The 22614-nt window shown below is 45.2% G+C and overlaps 1 protein-coding gene across 29 annotated transcripts in view; it reads right to left on the bottom strand.

Annotated features, from left to right (window-relative positions):
* Nucleotides 1–22614, bottom strand: part of cast (calpastatin) — a 337875-nt gene that overhangs the window by 161367 nt on the left and 153894 nt on the right. For 25 of the 29 annotated variants that reach the window (XM_085988382.1, XM_085988220.1, XM_085988200.1 and 22 more), the window contains 2 exons: nucleotides 3076–3120; nucleotides 2684–2740 (listed from right to left, as the gene is read on the bottom strand). The exons of 1 other annotated variant lie outside the window; for it this stretch is intronic. In XM_085988382.1, the coding sequence (XP_085844508.1) occupies nucleotides 2684–2740; nucleotides 3076–3120 (102 nt within the window). The remainder of the gene's footprint in view (nucleotides 1–2683; nucleotides 2741–3075; nucleotides 3121–22614) is intronic. 3 more of the 29 variants (XM_085988338.1, XM_085988247.1, XM_085988373.1) reach the window with 1 other exon arrangement.

Here is a 22614-nt window from a genome sequence, read left to right on the forward strand (position 1 = left end):
AAGACTTGTGCTCCAGGACTAGCTGCACCTCTAGCCAAGCTGTTCCAGTACAGCTACAACACTGGCGTCTACCCGACAATGTGGAAAATTGCCCAGGTATATCCTGTCCACAAAAAGCAGAACAAATCTAATCCAGCCATTATCGTCCCATTAGTCTACTCTCAATCATCAGCTATGTGATGGAAGGTGTCATCGACAGTGCTATCAAGTGACACTTACTCACCAATAACCTGCTCACCGATGCTCAGTTTGTGTTCCGCCAGGATCACTCGGCTCCAGAACTCATTACAACCTTGGTCCAAACATGAAAAAAAAGTGCTGAGTTCCAGAGGTGAGGTGAGAGTGACTGCCCTTGACATCAAGGTAGCATTTGACCGAGTATGACATCAAGGAGCCCTAGTAAAACTGAAGTCAATGGGAATCGGGGAAAACTCTCCAATGGCTAGAATCATACCCAGCAGAAAGGAAGATAGTTGTGGTTGTTGGAGGACCATCATCTCAGCCCCAGGACATGGCTGCAGGGGTTCCTCAGGGCAGGGTCCTAGGCCGAACCATCTTCAGCTGCTTCATTAATGAACTTCCCTCCATCATAAGGTCAGAAGTGGGGATGTTAGCTGATAATTGCACAGTGTTCAGTTCCATTCGCAACTCCTCAGATAATGAAGCAGTCCATACTCGCATGCAGCAAGACCGGGACGACATTCAGGCTTGGGCTGATAAGTGGAAAGTAACATTCGCACCACACAAGTGCCAGGCAAAGACCATCTCCAACAAGAGAGAGTCTAACCATCGCTCCTTGACATTCAACAGCAATACCATCGCTGCATCCCCCACCATCAATATCCTGAGCGTCACCATTGGCCAGAAACTTAACTGGACCAGCCACATAAATACTGTGGCTACACAAGCAGGTCAGAGGCTGGGTATTCTGCGACAGGGGACTCCCCAAAGCTTTTCCACCATCTACAAGGCACATGTTAGGAGTGTGATGGAATACTCTCCACTTGCCTGGATGAGTGCAGCTCCAACAACACTCAAGAAGCTCAACACCATCCAGGGTAAAGCAGCCCACTTGATTGGCACCCCATCCACCACATTAAACATTCACTCCCTCCACCACTGGCGCACCGTGGCTGCAGTGTGTACCATCTACAAGATGCACTGCAGCAACTCACCAAGGTATCTTCGGCAGCTGCTCCCAAACCCATGACCTCTACCACCTAGAAGTCATCGACTGTAACACTTATGCACTGGATTAATTTAATTGAGAAGCAATTGCTTTTAAGATTGTCTTTAGAAAATAAAATTTTAAGTGGGAGAAATTGGGTATGTTGCGCCACCTATTAGCGCCTAAAGAGGGCAGTCAGTGGCTGTAACGCCACTGGCCGCACCTCCCGCGATATTCAGCGGGGGCGCTAATGGTGGCGTTAGCTTGTTGCGCTGCGCCGCCACCGATGACATCATTGGTGTGCGCAGCGCCCCATTAGCGCCCCGATCGCGATATTTGGTAGCGAAGGCCGCTGTAGCGCCGTTTGCTACCCACGCCTGGTTCACGGGGCCTTGCTGTGCCGGCAGTGGCGCAAGTTAAGATGGAGGTGCGGGGCGGCCGCCTTTTTCGGCGGCTGCCTGCCAGCACCTCCGTCCCCGGCCTCCTGATCCCCCCCCCCCCCCCCCACTGCGGCATTGCCGGCTGTTTCCCGAGAGCCCGGCACTTCTCCTTGGTGCCGGGCTCTTTTGCCGGCACTCGCGATCGGGGATCGTGCTGTTGCAGGCCCCTCCCCCTTAACAATGGGAGGAAGGCCTGCAGTACCGCAGCGTGCCGTGCTGCAGCGTGTGGCGCTGCGGCACGTTGCGCTGCGATATTCAGTTTCAGCGCCCTAAGAGGGACGCGGAGCGGCTCGAGCCTCGCCCCGTCTCCCTCTAGGGGCGCTGAAACTGAATTTCTGACGTTCGTTAATGCTCCGAACGCTGCGCAAAAATCAGCGCCCAGGTGAACTTGGCGCCACTTTGGCGCCTCAACCCAATTTCTAGGCCTTAACAATGGGATGATGGCTTGGGATTTCATGTCTTCTCCCTGTGACTTTTATACTTCTCAACCAGACTAACTTGACACATTACACCAATCAGCAATTACATATTGGACTACATTATACCATGGTGAATACATATATATTTCTGTCTGTCATTAAATCTTAAACTTTCTACAAAAAATTGTTAACTATGACAGAATTCAAAATTTCACACCGTTGAAGAAAAATTATCGCCTTTGAAAGAACCTTGAATAAATGTGCTAATTAACTGTTTGAAGTTGGAACAATCAGTTTGCCAAACGTTGCTGGTGAGCAGCAGCTAAAGATTAACATTTGAAAGACGCTGCCTCCTCCCCTACCAAAAGAGATAGCCATAATCTTAGCTCATTCCTGAATGTAGTCAAGGAGTAACCTTCAATTTTAAGCTATTTAAAACCAAAAACAAAATGTCCTATTTTTGCCACATTGGGTCCAAGAACATTGTACTGTATTTAGAAGTGGTATTAGCATCGATGCAGAACACTGAAGAAAACTTTCAGTTTCAATAAACCATCAGTACATTGTTTATGATAATTTTAGATCACTTTCAATATGATGCTTGTATAGCTTTGAACTTTCAATGGTTTCATTACATAAAACAGATTGACGTTTACCTTAGCTGGCTGGGTTATTTTGCTGCCAACAGCATCCATTTTGACAGTGGGTTTACCCTTATGAAAGAATGTAAATATTTTGACATTAAGATATAGATAGATAGCAATTTACTGAAGCTGCAATAACAAATATTTACATAATCGCCAGAAATCTCTTTATAAGAAAAACACGAGCACGTGTCAGATAAGGGGAAATAGGAAGTATTGCTGAACCCAAATACTTTGCAAAGAATGTGTGTGAAATAAAGTTGATAGGGGTAATTTTCTGCTCTGGCCCTTGACAGGTAAATGTTTTCTTTTGGAAAGAAGATGCTGATTAGAGCTAACGTTTTATAACAAGATGTTGCAACAATTTAAATTATGTATATGCAATTATTGCAGAATGTTCCTACCTTGCTTGAATCTGCTGATGTTGCCGATCCTAACTTTTCTGATGGCTAGAACAGGGGCAAAAATGAAAATGAGTTTTTAAAAGCAGTATGTTCCTGGAGTTATATTCTGAGTGTTACTGCATACAATGATGGTGGAAAGCACGAGTCAGACTTCAATTTTTAGCAGACTTCAATAGTTTTCCACAATAATATAAATTCACAACAAAGGAATATATAATTATTAGGACCAGTGTGTGAATTTGAGGAGTTACACAAATCATAGAATGGTTACTGCACGGCACATTGAGCCTATGCCAGCTCGCTGCAAGTGCGCTTTACCTAGTCCCACTCGCCCGCCCTTTCCCCGTAGTCCTGAAATTTCTTTCCTTCAGATACTTATCCAATTCTCTTTTGAAAGCCGTGATTGAGTCTGCCTCTTTCAGGCAGTGCATTCCAGATCTTAACCACTCGCTGTGTAAAAAAGTTTTTTCTTACGTCACCTTTGGTTCTTTTGCCAATCACCTTAAATCTGTGTCCTCTGGTTCTCAACCCTTCTGCCAATGGGAACAGTTTCTCTCTATCTACTCTGTCCAGACCCCTCATGATTTTGAACACCTCTATCAAATCTCCTTTTAATCTTCTCTACTCCAAGGAGAATAACCCCAGTTTCTCCAGTCTATCAACATAACTGAAGTCCCTCATTCCTGGAATCATTCTCATAAATCTTTTCTGCACCCTCTCCAAGGCCTTCACATCCTTCCTAAAGCGTGGTGCCCAGAATTGGACACAGTACTCCAGTTGGGGCCGAACCAGTGTTTTATACAGGTTCATCATAATTTCTACACTTTTGTACTCTATACCTCTATTTATGAAGCCCAGGATCCCTAAAACCTTTTTAACTGCTTTCTCAACCTGCCCTGCCACCTTCAACGATTTGTGCACATATACCCCCAGGTCTCTCTGTTCGTGCAGCTCCTTCAGGATTGTACCATTTAGTTTATATGTCCTTTCCTCATTCTTTCTACCAAAATGTATCACTTCACACTTTTCTGCATTAAATTTCATCTGCCACATATCCGCCCATTTCACCAGCCTGTCTATGTCTTCCTGAAGTCTATCACTCTCCTCCTGTTCACTATACTTCCAAGTTTTGTGTCATCTGCAAAATATACCTGAAACAGCCAACGACTGAAAAGTGCAAACACTCAACTGGATGCAAAAGCATTGCATTTCAGTGGTAAAATAAATAACACTTGCAGACAATTTGTCTGCTGCAATGTTAGCACTTTTACAACAACTTATCATTGTTGCTGCAAAGGAACCATTTTTTTTGTATAACATTCAGCCCCTAATAACCCAGGTCTAGTTTGTATGCTTCCTTAAATCAGAAAGACACACGAGCCCCTCCAAACAACTACATTGCCACCATTTCTAAATGAGTACTAGGTATAGCCTGCAACTGCTGCAATGGCTCCAACTAAATATCAGCTGCTGTAATAGCAGGAAACGCGAGACAAGACATGAAAACAACAAATTATCTGAATTTTAGTCAAATTTAGAATTTTGTGACTAATCCTCTAAACCAACAAATTGGGACAACTGGTTAAATCACCTCAGCGTAAATCATTTTTTGCCAAGTTTGTACTGGACAAAGGGTAAGAAGGGGTGGTATTCAAGTCAGATGGTAAAATCATGACTTGGGTATTGATAACTATTTTCCCGCTTATGAAAATTGATTGGAAACCTCAACAACGAATGGTTCAACATCATAAGCTACAGAAGTTAAGATAAAAAGTACATTTATTTTAAAAATTTTGTCTCTGGATAGACACTCAAAAAGCAGATTGTCTTGATCAAAACTGGATGGATAACAAATGGTCTGGTTAAGAAATAGCGGGGTAGAAATTTGTCGGTGCCCGGTTTCAGGCGGATGCAGCCACAACACACCCTCGAACCAGCTTGGCCTGAAATTGGCCCTCATCTAAATAAGTTGGGCGAATTGCTGGTGTGCGTCACGCCCCCACAGGCAGCTCACACTTGTGCAGGAACAAATTTCAGCAGCGGCATCAGGTAAGTCCCGGGGGGAGGGGGATGGCAGCATGAGGGAGGGATCGCCAGCGGCCATCAGGAGTGCTGCAGAGCCTGGCTTCAGATCAAAACTTTTGTTCGTTTACTTACCTTTTTCATGGCGGCCACTTGCAAGGCTGCACCGATGTTGCAAAAGTTGAGTAGAGGAGGAGCGCCTGCTCCACTCAGAGCAGCCCAATTTCCCAGAGGGATGCTCAAACAGGCGTTAGGCCATTGCATATGCTAATGAGGGGTCTAAAGCCTGTTTTAGGCAACCGCCTCGGGCGTCTGCAAAATCGTCCGTCCAAATATCGGATTGGACATTTGTCAGGCGTCCTTGGGATGTAGGACATTGGTCGCTGAAACTGGCCCTCATTGCGTCGGTTTTATGCCTGTAAAGAGGGTCAAAGACATTGCAAACCATTAACAGTCTATACCAATGTTGAAGGGGAACTAAGAAGTGACAGGCTGCTCCTGGTTGCCGCACTTCCGGTGTTACACCTTTGTAACATTGCCCAACTCCGCCCTTGCCTCAGCTCATCTGCTGCTGAAACCCTCATCCATGCCTTTGTTACTTCTAGACTTTCCTATTCCAACGTGTCCCTGCCCGGCCTCCCACGTTCTACTCTCTGTAAACTTGAGGTCATCCAAACTATTCTACCCGTGTCCTAATTTGGGACAAGTCCCATTCACCCATCAGCCCTGTGCTCGCTGACCTACACTGGCTCCCGGTTAAGCAACGCCTCGATTTTAAAATTCTCATCCTTGTTTTCAAATCCCTTCAGCCCAAAACTCTCCAAGATATCTACACTCCTCCATTTCTGTCCTGTTACGCATCCCCAATTTAAATCGCTCCACCATTGGCAGCCGTGCTTTCAGCTGCCTAGGCCCCAAGCTCTGGAATTCCCTCCCTAAATCTTTCTGCCTCTCTACCTCTCTTTCCTCCTTTAAGACACTCCTTAAAACCTACCTCTTTGACTAAGTTTTTGGTCATCTGCCCTAATATCCCCTTACGTGGGTTAGAGGGTACGGTAGCGTAGTGGTTATGTTACTGGACTAATAATCCAATAGGCCTGAACTAGTAATCCAGGAGATATGATTTCAAATCCCACCATGGCAGCTGGGGAATTTAAATTCAGCTAATTAAATAAAGCTGGATACTGAAACTGTCCTAAAAATGCCTGTTAGGGAAGGAAATCTGCTGTCTTTATCTGGTCTGGCCTATATGTGATGCCAGACAGCAATATTGTTCAAGAAGGTGGCTCACCACCACCTTCTCGAGGGCAATTAGGGATGGGCAATAAATGCCTTGCCAGCGATGCCCACATCCCATGATCGAATAAAAAAAGTCAAATTTGTTTGATAACTTTCCTGAGAAGCGCCTTGAGATGTTTTATTATGTTAAAGGTGCTATATAAATACAAGTTGTTGTTCCAGAAGCTTGTATTTTGGGTTGGAGGGAGCTCGGCTTGAGCCAGAGCTGCTGCCTGGGTGGGCCGAGTGCACATGCCTGGAGCAGTAACAGCACATTGAAAGACAGAGAGGGAGTTGGGACTGGTGTGGAGGCAGGTGAATCTATATTGCGGGAGGATTTTTGCAAGAACCTTGCAAGGACCAGAGGTATCTGCATCTTTTTGAAGGTAAAGAAAAACATCTCCTTGCAGTGACACTGCAGTGCAGAGCTTTTATCTGGTTGCATTAATTATTTTGTGTGTTGGCAACTCACAAAGTTAAGATTGATCTCCTAGACATTACTACAGCTGCAAGCAAGTTATAGTACCCAGGAGAAAAATCTCTTAACTGTCTCATTGGTGCGACTGTGCATTCAGTGCGCTGGTGCTGCGAGTGCAACTAATGGCGACGCTACTGTAAAGTCAGTAATATTTCACTGTATCATAGAAACCAAACATAACCGTGGTTCGTGAGCAATAGCAGCGTTCTGCACTAATCTGGTTTTCAATGGAGGGTTTGGGCGGTGACCCTTCACAACCTAGTAGCTCTGAAGGTACCGTTAAAAAAAAGTATTATTGTACCTACAATGACAACTGGAGTAAGGATAATCCCAAGTATAAAAATTGGCTTCGCAAAATCGACGAATTTACGGCTGAATGTACCTAGTGTCATCAGCCGTTTCCCATTAAATCTGAAGAGAGATGAGCCATTGTCATACAGAATGTGCAAGACGCAAAGATGCAGTGAAAAATTGCAAAGAAACACTTTATGTTACATCTTTTTTTACAACTTAGGACACACCTCAGGAAAATCTCGTGACAGCAGCAGAAATAGAAGTTTACCAATGTGTGATTCATCACTTAAGTCACTTAAATTGCTTCCAAAGTTTCTACCAGATTCAGAAATTGCAAAAAAAAAGTTTTGTGGATGCAAAAAAGCAAGCAGCATCACTGAGAATGTTTTAGCTCCGAAATCGCACAAACTTTTAGCTTAAGATCTTTAGTAAGCACATTTTTTATCAGCTGGAATTAATGCTTCAAATAAGGGAAATAAGAAGTTTTTCCCTGTAGTTGCTCGATATTTTTTTAAGGACGGAAGGGATTAAACATGGCTTACTTAATTTTTACCATGATAACAATGAGACAAGTGATGCCATTGCTGTACGCCTTTCGAACATTTTGGAAGAGAACAGCCTTAGTATAAACTGCGTTTCGTCCTATATAGCTGATAATGCCTCTCTCATATTTGGGAAACACAAGTCACTTTACCAGAAGCTGAAACTACTGAATGACAAAATGATTCAGGTTGTATACAAGTGCCATGTAATTCAAAACTATTAAAAACGGCATGAAAGCTTTGAGTTTTGATGTGGAATGTCTTATTTTGAAAGTGTATAATGAGTTCTCTTCCTCTGCTAAAAAGGCAGAATCTCTCAGTTCATTTTTTGACTTTGTAGAAATTGAGTACAAAGAACTTCATGTGCCCACAAGGTGGCTGTTCCTTCTGCCTGCAGTAGAGTGAGTCCTGCAATGCTGGCCTGCATTAAAGGCATATTTTGTTTCAGAGGCGGAAGAAGAATGCACAAAAATTATATGGGAACCAGTCAATGAGGATGATCAGGAGTCTCTTCCACTTTGTTACATTTACTTACTACATAACTTTATGGTAATACTTCATGAAGCACTCAAAAAACTAGAATATAACAATGCCACCTGCACAGAGCTACACTGTGTCATGGAAGCTCTTTGTTCTAAATTGTAGAGTAGGAAAGAGGAAGGTTCTTTGGACAATCAACTCAAGACTATTTTACACAATGTCTCACTAGCGAAGAGGAGAAAATTTAATGATAAAGCAGATAAGACATTGCAAGATGCATTGCATACCTTGAGAAATGGTATGATTTCAAGTCATCTGTTTTCAAACAAATGTCAATCCTCTCATTGGACGATGAAGTGAAATGGTCTGATATTGAGAAGCTGGCGGAAGGTCTTCACGTTGAGATTGATTTTGACAAGCTATATGATGACTACTGCATTTTACAGCGAACTAGAGGAGATATAATTTCTAAGGTAAAAAAAATTGATCAAAGATGGGTGGAAGTTTTCAAATGAGTACCACAAAGTGAAAACAGCTAAATTTTTAAACTCATTGTTCACACTTTCAATCCCAGTCTCAAATGCATACTGCAAAAGGGTTTCCAATTTAATGATTCAGCTTTGAAGCAAAGAAAGGAACTGGTTAAATGGAAGTCTTGTGAAAGCAGAGTTACAGGTGCAGCTGATCTACAACACGTCTTGCGCTGACTTTCATGAATATGTCAAAAAGTCTCCAGAGTTGCTGAAAGCAGCAAGAAGTCAACTTAAGTACAGGTTTAAGAAGAAAGAAACTGCATGCAAAAGCACTGAACTACAACAGACCAAACCTTTATACGGTGGGTGCAATAACACTTGAAAACTGCAGCAATTGAGTCATGTGACCAGGTGCCACGTGGCCAACCTCCAGGAATGCCTCCACCCAGAGCTGACAACTCCAGGAGGGTGCCCAGTTTCATGTTGATTAGGGAACGTCCCCTGACCCTGGATATTATGGCCGCGATATACCGGAGGCTTCCAGTGAACCAATCCCAACACTTGCATTGGGATTAAGGCCCACAAGTTTTTGGGGCCACTGTGTCTGGAGTGTGTCACATTTTGTTTTATTAAACTAGATTTTCTTTGATATTTCCCCACTGATATTTATTTCTCTATCCTCGACAAATGCATAAAATAATAAATATGCATCTGGAATGTTTTACAAAGAGTCTCTAACAGAAAATCGCAGAACTCCTGGAGAAACGGTGTAAATGGCTAAAAATAGCCACTTACACTGGTTTTACAGGGTTTCTGCCAATCTTCCGCCAAAGTTACAGCAAGTAATTGGACAAACCTCATTAAACTTCAAAGTCACAGATTATAAATAGAAGTCTACTATTGTAATTTAGTATAGTGTACGAAAGGCTGATATTTAGTAGACGAGAATCATATATGTATAATAACTTCAAGTGTAGCCACTGACCAAATAATATTACCCATAATTACTCCTGGGTAACTAAAATGCTAAGACTTGTTCAGAATGCAGCTGCGGGGACAGCCAAATTCAGTTTTGACTAAGCTTTGATAACAAGCAGCTACAGGCTGCAAGTAAAGGTCAAATCATTAAATAGCATATTATAATGCTGAATCGAACTTAGAATTCGCTTAACAAAACTAATTCCAACAATATTTAAAGGATAATTAGTATAAGGACATAAAATGAGAGAGATCATAGAAATTAAGGTATTTATCTGGTAGATTAAAGTGAGATAGCCTGGATACCTCAAGACTAGTGCAACAGCGCCGACATGGGCTGGGCCCTTGGTGTAGAAAGGCCTTGTGCCAGGGAGGCTATGAAATGAAAGAGATATGGTAAATTCCAATGGCGTGAAAAGCTATAAATAAGATAACACAACAGCGGGGCAGAGTTAGTGGAAATGTACTGGAAAAGGAGTGGCCAGGTTACTAGCCTTAACCTGAGTGACAATGGTATCTTGATCATTAGAACCAATTAAAGAAGGTGATTTTGTTAAAGACCATATATGGACACTGGCCAAACCAACTTTTGATAAGAAAAGAGTTAAAACCACGATACTCAACCTTACACAGATGTACTGCGAGAACAAAGGAACAGACTTAAGATGACGCCATCTGTGTCCGAGAGGTTCCAGAGACCAAGGGCTGTGAGCTACTCGTTAAAACGATTGCCCAATATTAAGTATTAATTACGCTGTAAGCTTAATAAATCTTGATCTATTGCTCAAACATACTGGCTGCTGCCTATTGGTGTCTTGTCCAAGAACTCAGAGATCATTAAAATCTTACAATAGCCTATTTCTGTGGCTAGTCGGCACTGAAACTTTGAAATCATACAGTTTTGCAACACAAACAAAAAAAACTTTTAGAATGTGATACTCCCCTTGAGAAGTGTTGTGGACGTAAATATATGTACAGCTTTAAGTCAGGTACAAATTGCCACATGGGATTATGAAATAGTGGCAATAACAGAGACCTGGCTCAAACAAAGTGGGATTGAGAAATGAATGGGCTGGATTTTCTGATCGGAGGCTTCCTGCATGTGGATGCCTCCGATGGGGAAAAATCTACGCACTTACCTGCTGGCTCCATAGGCCCCAATACTTCCGCTCCTGGGCCTCTCCTGGTGCGCGCGCACAGAGGCCCAGGTATCCCAAGGCTGCATGGGGTTCATAAGCATCCCTGGGATCACGTGGGCCATGGGGAACCAATCATAGAAGGGAATCCCCCTTTACACTTTTGACAGGTCTCTACGCACAGATCTGTCAAAAGTATGAATGGGGATCACATTTAAAAACAGTTAAACATAAAATATATATTTTTTAATCACGTATTTAAAATTAGTTAAAATTACATTAAATTAAATATTTTAAACAAAAATTTAATTTTTTGAAAAAATAATTAAAAGGTTCTTATGGGGCTAAAACCTTTTTTTAAAAGTATTTTAAAATTATAAATGAGTGAAAAATAATGTTTTAAAAAATTTCTTCAAACTCTTATGCTGGTAAAAGCAGGCGTAAGATTTTTAAAGGTTTTCAGTGGGCAGAGGTTCTGCAGAAAGGGGAACTCCCTGCCCACGGAGGCCCTTCTCCAGGGCAGGCAGATGATCTGTCAAGAGGATTCTTGACAGATTGGAAGTGCCGGGTTTTAGCGCATGCGCTTTGCATGCCTGAAACCGGCACTTGCGATGTCTCTACGGGTGTGTACACAGCTCGTACGCACCCGTGGAGATTGGAATATCCGGCCCAATATTCCTGGCTACAAAGTATTCAGGAAAGATAGGGAAGGAAAAAAGGAAGGGGTGATGGCAGTGTTGATCAAAGATACTGTTACAGCGCTAGAAAGGGATGACATACTTGAGGGTTCAAAGACAGAATCTATTTGGGTAGAGTTAAGCAACAACAGAGGAGCTATTATGCTGCTGGGTGTATACTATAAGCCACCAAATAGTGGAAAGGAGATAGAGAAGCAAATTTTCAGGCAAATTTAAGAAAAATGCAAGAACTATAGAATAGTGATAATGGAGGACTCCAGTTATCCTAATATAGACTGAAATAGTAACAATGTAAAGGGCAAAGGGGGTGGGGAAGTTCATGAAATGCGTACAAGTGAACTTTCTTGATCAGTGTGTTTCCACTGAGGAAGGAATGGTTCGAGGGAATGAAGTGGGGAAAGTGGAGTATGTTTCAGCGGGGGAGCAGTTAGGAAACAGTGATCACAATATCATTAGGTTTAGAGTAGTTATGGAAAAGGACAAGGAACTATCAAATGTGAAAATACTCAACTGGAGGGGGGGATCTGGACAAAGTGGATTGGAATCAAAGATAGGCAGGGAAAACAGTAAATGAACAATGAAAGGCCTTCAAAGAGAAGATCGTTCGGGTACAAACTAGACATATTCCCAAGATACACTTGGTGTCAGTAAAAAAGCCAGCCATATATTAAAAATGGATCACCCTCTTATGACACTGCTGGTGACAGCATGCCAAAATTAATGATGGTCACCCTTGCTTAACAGTGCATCAGTTATCTGATGAACACCACTATGCATAGAAAACTAACTGATGTGAGTCAACTTCCCTGTTGTACCCTGAACAGAACCTATAGCAGAAAAAGAGAGAGCAGTAGTTACATTCGGAGACTGCGGCCAGGATTTTCCTACCAGCAGCGAGGTTCTAGCAGGACAGGACTTCCATCTGCCATTCTGACACGGCCAGAACGCTGACCCAGTTTCCTGAGTTGAGATTCATCACCCATGCATGGCAGGTTCCCAGCAGGATTCCCTCCACCAATAGAGAGCCCCCCAATACAGGGCTGTGAGATCACAGCGATGCTGCAGCAGAACTACTGTCTCAGCACTAGAAGAGGCAGCGGGCAGATAAATGGGCAGGAGCCCTGTAAAATTTGGAAAAGAGGTCGCTACAAGGTCCTCTGGAAATCCTGGGCCATTACTGTCCTTTTGTAGGGCCAACTACCACCTTCCACATGGCTGCAGCAGTATGTGGGACAGATGGGAGGGAACTGCACCAGGGAGCCAGACCCCTCGCCTCGGCCACCATTTGCATTTGGGTGTGGAAGGCAGCGGCTCTGGCGGGAGCAGGGGTAAGGAGATCCTAGCCAGGGCAATAAGGCAGAAATGGGCCTCACCACCCAAATTTTTCATCATTCTACGCCACAATCCCACCCGAATGTGATGGAGAATCTGGGCCTATAAGTACAGTCTGCACGGTGGAGGATGGTTGCAGATCTGGCTGCAGCAGGAGCCATAACTTTTGCAATGCTTCTCTGGTGTAGCCCAGCCTGCTCACGCAGATCTCCTGACTGAGATCATGAAATGAGGGGGTAATATTATTCCACAACATCTGGCAGGAATGGGATGGCCACACAGTTAAAATTGTCTCCGAAAACTTACCGCCTCATTTCCATCTGTCGCCACCTTAACTGGGTCCTTTAATTAGGTGGCAGACGCGCCTTCCTGACTCAGACGCGAGCCTCATTAATACATACATATTGGGTCCTATGATATCATTAGGACAACCCCTGACTGAGCAGGGAGCCAGCCAGGGCAGCTGCCCTACTTCGTGAAAACTGGTCAGCAGGAAAAAGAGGCACTGTAACGTAAGTGTTAAACTTTCCTCTGTGGGGGCAGGAAGAGCAGGTGTGCTCTTCCCTCCATGACTTACCTGAGTGTCAGTGGGCAGCTGTCGCCAGCGGGATGTAAATGAGACCCAGCAGTTAAAATAGCCCAGGCCTCAAATTGATGACATCAGGGGGATACTGGTGAACATTGTTCTCAATTAAAATCCCCCCCGAACGTCAAGGTCTGTACACTCAACTACTTCCTATGATGCCTTATCAGCTGCACTTCCCTGCATTCCTCCTCCTGCTCTTCCTCATCCTCCTCTGTAAAATGATTTATAAAGGAATCTCCATGGGATTATAACAGATTGTTAGGGGTGAAATACAACTTTAACAGGGATGCAAAATGGCAAAACAAAATTAGACTGGGTGTATAACAGGATCGAGCTGCCACACATTTTGTGCCCCCATCGAAGTTGAATTCATCCCCATTATCTCTAACTCCCCTAGTGCCAGGTAGTTTGAAGGGCTCATCGGTTGCTGCAGATAAAAAAGTAGCAAATCGACCAAGTAATTGCAAGGATATCAGCAAAAGCATAGTTCCACAATTAATCTCCTAGTTTGATACACTGCTACTGACAGGGAAGCCTGCTTTATGCAAGTTTTCTTTTTTTAAATTCGTTTATGGGATCTGGGCGTCGCTGGCAAGGCCAGCATTTATTGCCCATCCCTAGTTGCCCTTGAGAAGGTGGTGGTGAGCCACCTGCTTGAACCGCTGCAGTCTATGTGGTGAAGGCACTCCCACAGTGCTATTAGGTAGGGTGTTCCAGGATTTTGACCCAGCGACAATGCAGGATTGGCGATATACTTCCAAGTTAGGATGGTGTGTGACTTGAAGGGGAACTTGGAGGTGGTGGTGTTCACATGCGCCTGTTGCCCTTGTCCTTCTAGGTGGAAGAGGTCGCGGGTTTGGGAGGTGCTGCCGAAGAAGCCTTGGGGAGTTGCTGCAGTGCATCTTGTAGATGGTACACACTGCAGCCACGGTACGCCGGTGGTGGAGGGAGTGAATGTTTAAGGTGGTGGATGGGGTGCCAATCAAGCGGCTGCTTTGTCCTGGATGGTGTCGAGCTTCTTGAGTGTTGTTGCAGCTGCACTCATCCAGGCAAGTGGAGAGTATTCTATCATACTCCTTACTTGTGCCTTGTAGATGGTGGAAAGGCTTTGGGGAGTCAGGCGGTGAGAAACTTGCCGCAGAATACCTAGCCTCTGACCTGCTCCTGTTGCCACAGTATTTATGTGGCTGCTCCAGTTAAGTTTCTGGTTAATGGCGACCCCCTGGATGTTGATGGTGTGGGATTCAGCGATGGTAATGACGCTGAATGTCAAGGGGAGGTGGTTAGACACTCGCTTGTTGGAGATAGTCATTGCCTGGCACTTCTGTGGCGCGAATGTTACCTGACACTTATCAGCCCAAGCCTGAATGTCGTCCAGGTCTTGTTGCATGTGGGCATGGACTGCTTCAATATCTGAGGAGTTGTGAATGGTGCTGAACACCGTGCAGTCATCAGCGAACATCCCCATTTCTGACCTTATGTTGGAGGGAAGGTCATTGATGAAGCAGCTGAAGATGGTTGGGCCTAGGACACTGCCCTGAGGAACTCCTGCAGCAATGTCCTGGGGCTGTGATGGTTGACCTTCAACCACCACAACCATCCTCCTTTGTGCTAGGTATGACTCCAGCCAGTGGAGCATTTTCCCCCTTAATCCCATTGATTTCAGTTTTACTAGGGCTCCTTGATGCCACACTCGGTCAAATGCTGCCTGATGTCAAGGGCAGTCACTCTCACCTCACCTCTGGAATTCAGCTCCTTTGTCCATGTTTGGACCAAGGCTGTAATGAGGTCGGGAGCCAAGTGGTCTTGGCGGAACCCAAACTAGACATCAGTGAGCAGGTTATTGGTGAGTAGGTACCGCTTGATAGCACTGTCGATGACACCTTCCATCACTTTGCTGATGATTGAGAGTAGATTGATGGGGCGTTAATTGGCCGGTAAGATTTGTCCTGCTTTTTGTGGACAGGACATACCTGGGCAGTTTTCCACATTGTCGGATAGATGCCAGTGTTGTAGCTGTACTGGAACAGCTTGGCTAGAGGCCCGGCCTGAAGGGGGCAAGTCCAGCAGAAATTATGAGGTTTGGGGTGGATGATATCATCCTGTCATTGTTCCATGATTTCCCTACGTTCATAGAAAGGAAGGCGGGTGTTTCTCGTGGAATATTTTACAAACATAAAAAAGGCAGAGACTCAACAAAACTGGGTCAAATCCAAAATTCCTCTGTTGCGCAAACAGCGCTCCTGAAACACTTCCACAATGGAGAAATTGCCAGGCCGTGGGTTTACAAGGCTTGTTTTCTCCTGTGGAAAGTAGGAAATGAAAAACAGATTTTGCGCTGTGTGCTATTACTACTTCAAGGTTGCCCAGTAACCTGAGCTGGTTAACCCTCTCTCTTTTCCCCATCTGTCTACCCAAACTTGGTGATACCTAACTACAACTTCTTGATTTATTTCAACTGCTGTGCAGGATATCTACCCCGAGAGGTGCCTGGGGAAGGCCCTGAGAATCATTAAAGACGCGAGTCACCCCAGCCACAACCTCTTCGCCCTGCTCCCGTCCGGTAAGAGATACCGAAGCATACGGTCTCGTACCAACAGGTTTCGAAACAGCTTCTACCCCCAGGCCATAAGACTCATGAACGATTAATTTATTATTATTTATTACTGTTGTTTTATTTATTATTACTGTCTTTCTATTAGTATTTCTATTAGTATTTTTATCATTGCTATGCCATATTTATTCCAATGTTGGGAGGACTCGTAAAAATCAACATTTCATTGTGCAGTACACACGTCTGTTGCATATATGACAAATAAAATTGAATTGAATTGAAAAACTTCTCCATTTTATTTTCAACTTAAATGGCACTGTGGTAATCTTACCTGTTTGTGCCTCCTACCTTCACAAAACAAAGGCCCAGAGTTTGCTGGAGTGGGGCATGTCCTGGCATACCCCATTAGTTAGACTTGTTCCTGCACCTTTCAGTTCAAAAAATGTTTGCCCACAAAGTTGCTGGATGTGCAAGCTGATAACAGTGCACTGAAGACAACAGGGCATCTGGGTCCTTGGTGAACGACAGGACTGATGGGATATCTGCTTAACCAATGAGATTTAACGATTGAGAAATTAACAGAGGGCTGGGAAGGAGAGTGTATTAGAGTGGGTGAATTCAATGTTAAATCAGGTACAGAACAAAAAAGTAAAAAGGAAAGAAAGATTGGATTAAGAGAGAGAGAAAAAGGGACAAAAAGGAATAGTAAAAAAAAAATTAATTTAAAATTTGACATTTTTTAAATCTCCAACAACAATTTACTACCTGAAGGAATGAGACTCCAAACTTTTAATTGTTCACTTTCTGGGCAAGAGGTTGATTGACAATTATCATGTCATTAAAAATGTAGTTACGCTATTAATTACTAGACTTAACGTTCTGTGGATAATTTAATGGGCAATTAATGTGTAAATGCAGCAACTTCATGAAACTAGCAGGGCAGTTAAGGATGAGACTTAGAGTACTGCGTACAGTTCTGGTCGCCATATTATAAAAAGGATATAGAGGCACTGGAGAGAATGCAGAGAAGATTACAGAAATGCGAGGGTATACATATCAGGAAAGGATGAATAGGCTGGGTCTCTTTTCTCTTGAAAAAACAAGGCTGAGGGGTGAACCAATAGAGGTCTTTAAAATTATGAAAGGTTTTGATAGAGTTGATACAGAGAGAGTATTTCCACTTGTGGGGAAGAGCAAAACTAGAGGCCATCAATATAAGATAGTCACCAAGAAGTCAAATAGGGAATTCAGAAGAAACTTCTTTACCCAAAGAGTGGTGAGAATGTGGAACTCGCTACTACAGTGAGTGGTTGAAGCGAATAGTATGGATGCATTTAAGGGGAGGCTGGACAAACATATGAGGGAGAAGGGAATAGAGGGTTATGCTGATAGATTTAGATGAGGAAAGATGGGAGGAGGCTCGTGTGGAACATAAACGCCGGCATGGACTGGTTGGGCCGAATGACCTGTTTCTGTGCCGTATATTCTATGTAGTCCTATGAGATGCCGTTTTCGCAAAGGTAACAGTGGATCAGCGCAAATCGACCAGCAACTTGTGGTGATTCACAATTCACGGGGTATCTCTTCCTTGCCACAAGTTGCTGGCCGTTTTGCATATTAATAATGGTGTGCGTTATTCACACCCTGTTATTTTTCAGCATATTTTGGGCCCAAAGGTATTGATAATGCAAATCTGTGACATTCGAGTCATTAGCCTTACCTCAAGATTACATCACATCTATCATAATGCATTAAAAACAGAAAATGCTGGAAACAGTCAGAAGGTCAGGCAGCATCTGTAGACCTGGTGATAGGTCATCGACCTGAAATGTAAACTCTGTTAACCTGCTGAGTGTTTGCATCATTTTCTGTTTTCATTTCAAATTTCTAGCATCTACGGTTTGTTGCGTTTATCATAATGTATTGTTGGACTGCAGTCAGCTCCCAATGGTTCTAGGGGAGGAAAGCAACTTATTTCTGTCACTATCCTTAAATTCTCATTCTGCTTCACTGCTCTGTCTTTTGCTCTCATCCTTCAATACTTGCTTTCTTTCACTCTCCGTTTCTCACTTTCAATTGCCCTCCTCCAATTTTTGCTCTCACTCACTTCAGGCTATCTTTCATTTTCCTTCTTCGCCTCACTCACTTTTATCTCCCATTGAGGCAGGTGATCTTCTTGGAGTAAGAAGGCAGGTGAGCATATGGACCAGGAAGCACTAGGGGTAGGCAGGCTGGGAAGCACTCAAGGTAGGAGGGTGGTCGAGCTGGTGGGTTAGAATGCATTCTGGACAGCCGAGTGAGCAGGGAAGTAATTAGGCAAGGTGGGCTGAGAGCCCCTTGGGCTGAATGGGGAAGTGAGCAGTTGGGCACTTGTGGATGGCCAGGCAAACCAAGCAGAATGCATTCACTGCGATCATGCATGCCAGCCAAGAAGCACTCAGACTAGGCAGGCCATAAGTCAGTCAAGACGGGTAGATAGGCGAGTGATCTGGTTGGATCTTGCTGCGTTCGTGTCCCCTATTATGCTTGCTGACAATAATTGTGAGCTGTGTTCAGTCACAAGATCACAAATACAATGAGCAAGCACCGTAGAAGAGCCAAACACAGCAACAGCTGAAGTGAAATCCGATGGTTAGGGAAGGACTGAGTGTGGACCTGGGACTATACTGGACGAGTCAGAAGGAAATGGGAGGGAAGGACGCCTAGGTATGGCAGCGCAGGCTGCTGAAGGGAGCACAAGAAACAGGTTAGATCAGTTTGGGCTGGGTTGCTGAAGGGACTACAGGGAACATTGAGCCAGGTGCTGAAAGAAGGACAGGGAGAAAGTTATTGGAAATTTGATAGTGGAGTCAAAAAGATGAAGGACTAACATGGATTGCACGTTAGGAACCAAGGCATCAGCAGAAAAAAAACACAGGCAACAGTTCTATTCTAGGCCATCATCATTAAGGTGAGTTGCAAGGGGGTAATTTGGTTTGGGTCTAGACACCTCTGAGCAAGGATACATTTGTATAGTAACAACAGAGAACGCTGGAAAAACTCAGCAGGTCAGGCAACATCCGTGGAGAGAAATTTGAGTTGACGTTTCGGGTTGAAACCCTTCTTCAAAACTGGAAAGAAAATAAAAAGATCGAAGGCAAAGCTGCGATCGAACAAAAGAAGAAAAGGAGACAATAAAAGGTATTAGAAGCCAGATGAGATGGTAATGGCCCCATGGAGACAAAAGGCAGCTGAGATTAGGTGTGAAGTGTACTGGCAGGATAAGGACAGCTGCCAGGTGAGAGAGAGAAACAAAAGGAAAGGAGGGGCGGGGGGGGGGTGCGGAAAGGAGGACCCAAAACAAAGGGGTGGAAAAATTTTAAAGGAAAAAAGTAAGAGGCCGAGGTTATGATCTGAAATTGTTGAACTCGATATTGAGTCCGGAAGGCTGCAAAGTGCCTAATCGGAAGATGAGGTGCTGTTCCTCGACTTTACGTTGAGCTTCTGTGGAACAATACAAGAGGCCAAGGACGGTGAGGTCCGAGTGGGAATGGAGCGGTGAATTAAAATGACAGGCGACCGGAAGCTCGGGGTCACCCTTACGGACTGAATGGAGGTGTTCCGCAAAGCGGTCACCCAATCTGCGTTTGGTCTCCCCAATGTAGAGGAGACCGCATCGTGAGCAGCGAGTACAGTATACTAGATTGCAAGAAGTACAAGTGAATCGCTGTCTCACGCACTTCTGCCCTCACCCCTGCCCCTCCCTCCCGGAACCACGATAGGGTTCCCCTTGTCCTCACCTTTCACCCCACCAGCCTCCACATTCAACGGATCATCCTCCGCCATTTCCGCTACCTCCAAAGTGATCCCACCACCAAACACATCTTCCCCTCCCCTCCCCTTTCAGCATTCCGTAGGGACCGCTCCCTCCGAGACACCCTAGTCCACTCCTCTATCACCCCCAACAGCCCTTCCCCTTCGCCTGACACCTTCCCGTGCAAGCGCAGGAGATGTAACACCTGCCCCTATACCTCCCCACTTCCCACTGTCCAGGGCCCCAAACACCCCTTCCAGGTGAAACAGCGATTCACTTGTACTTCTTGCAATCTAGTATACTGTATTCGCTGCTCACGATGCAGTCTCCTCTACATTGGGGAGACCAAACGCAGATTGGGTGACCGCTTTGCGGAACACCTCCGTTCAGTCTGTAAGGGTGACCCCGAGCTTCCGGTCGCCTGTCATTTTAATTCACCGCTCCATTCCCACTCGGACCTCACTGTACTCGGGCTCTTGCATTGTTCCACGGAAGCTCAACGTAAACTCGAGGAACAGCACCTCATCTTCCGATTAGGCACTTTACAGCCTTCCGGACTCAATATCGAGTTCAACAATTTCAGATCATAACCTCGGCCTCTTATTTTTTTCCTTTAAATTTTTTCCACCACTTTGCTTTGGGTCCTCCTTTCCCCGCCCCCCCCCCCCCAACCCCCTCCTTTCCTTTTGTTTCTCTCTCTCACCTGGCAGCTGTCCTTATCCTGCCAGTACACTTCACACCTAATCTCAGCTGCCTTTTGTCTCCACGAGCCCATTACCATCTCATCTGGCTTCTAATACCGTTTATTGTCTCCTTTTCTTCTTTTGTTCGATCGCAGCTTTGCCTTCGATCTTTTTATTTTCTTTCCAGTTTTGAAGAAGGGTTTCAACCCGAAACGTCAACTCAAATTTCTCTCCACGGATGTTGCCTGACCTGCTGAGTTTTTCCAGCATTCTCTGTTGTTATTTCGGATTTCCAACATCTGCAGTATTTTGCTATCGTACTAGTGTTTGGTTCACTGCCACACCTCTTCTAGGAATGCCTACCTTGAAGAAGTTCTGCTCTTCTCTTCGACGGGATCTCCGTTTGGCTCTTCAACCATGTTCATCTTCATTACTTTCAGTCTCCCTTCTCGTGTTTGATCAGGTATCTGCCAAGACTCGGTTTCACAGCCACATCATTTTCCTCAGCAACTGTCTCCGGTTCTGACTTATTCCACGTGGATTCCAACTCAACTTCCACCCTTCGTGTTTCGGATCCACCCAGGATTACAAATATCTGCAAGATATTCATCGTTCCTCGAACTACTGCTATCACCGCATCCTGAGATCCACGCTCAACGCCATGCGTCGCCACATGAACACTCTCGACCTCTCTCTTCAGCAACACCAGCGCACTCTATCTCAAAGCTGTCCGGGTCCACAGTTCCATTTCATCCTTCGACTCATCCGACGCTTCAACAAAAAACTTTTTCTCTTCCTTTCCGATGTCAAGGATCGCAAGCTTCATCAACTCTTGGACACCAACGCCCCTCCGGAACCTTCTTCCCCTTCACTTTCCTCTGGCCCCCCTTCTCCCAATCTCACCCCCTGCCGCGTTTTCACTATCCCCTCTGACCTTCCACTCTCTGACCCTGAACGATCAGTCCTCAGCAAAGGCCTGAGCTTCATCCCCTTACACCCCCACCTCAATGAATTTCGAGCTCGGCACGATGTTGAACTCTTTTTCCGCCGCCTTCGGCTCCGTGCCCACTTCTTTGGCCAGGAGTCTTCCCCCCGCACGACTGACCCTTTCTCCCGCTTGCAGAATTCCCGTTCTACCTGGACCCCACCCCCTGGCCTCTTACCCTCTCTAGATCTTTTCATCGCTAACTGCCGCCGTGACATCGGCCGTCTCCATTTCTCTGCTCCCCTCACTCACTCCAACCTACCTCCCTCTGAACTCGCAGCACTCCATTCTCTTAGATCCAACCCTGACATTGTCATTAAACCCGCTGACAAGGGTGGTGCTGTTGTTGTTTGGCGTACAGACCTCTACCTAGCGGAAGCTGAACGCCAACTCTCCGACACCTCCTCCTACCTCCACCTGGACCATGACCCCACTACCGAACATCAAACCACCATTTCCAAGACTGTCACTGACCTCATCTCCTCTGGAGATCTTCCCCCCGCTGCCACCAACCACATAGTTCCCCAACCCCGCACAGCCCGCTTCTACCTCCTTCCCAAGATCCACAAACAGGACTGCCCTGGTAGACCCATCGTTTCAGCCTATTCTTGCCCCACGGAACTCATCTCTTCCTATCTCGACTCTATCTTTTCTCCCCTTGTCCAGTCTCTTCCCACCTACATCCGCGACTCTTCAGACACCCTCCGCCACTTTAACAGTTTCCAGTTTCCTGGCTCCAACCGCTTCCTTTTCACCATGGACGTACAATCCCTCTACACCTCCATCCCCCACCAGGATGGCCTGGGGGCGCTCCGCTTCTTCCTTGAACAGAGGCCCGTCCAGTCCCCATCCTCCTCCGCCTGGCTGAGCTTGTTCTCACATTGAACAACTTCTCCTTTAACTCCACTCATTTCCTCCAAATTAAAGGTGTTGCTATGGGTACCCGCATGGGTCCTAGCTATGCCTGCCTTTTCGTGGGCTATGTGGAATAATCTTTGTTCCAGTCCTACTCAGGTCCCCTCCCTCACCTCTTTTTCCGATACATTGATGACTGTATCGGTGCCGTTTCCTGCTCTCGCCCCGAACTAGACAATTTCATTCACTTTGCCTCCAATTTCCACCCTTCCCTCACCTTCACATGGTCCATCTCTGACTCCTCCCTTCCCTTCCTCGACTTCTCCGTCTCCATCTCTGGGGATAGGTTATCGACCAATATTCACTACAAGC

Source organism: Somniosus microcephalus, chromosome 1 (genome assembly GCF_052327205.1).
Source record: "Somniosus microcephalus isolate GS21.2 chromosome 1, FLI_Smic_1.0, whole genome shotgun sequence".
Taxonomy (NCBI): Eukaryota; Metazoa; Chordata; class Chondrichthyes; order Squaliformes; family Somniosidae; genus Somniosus; species Somniosus microcephalus.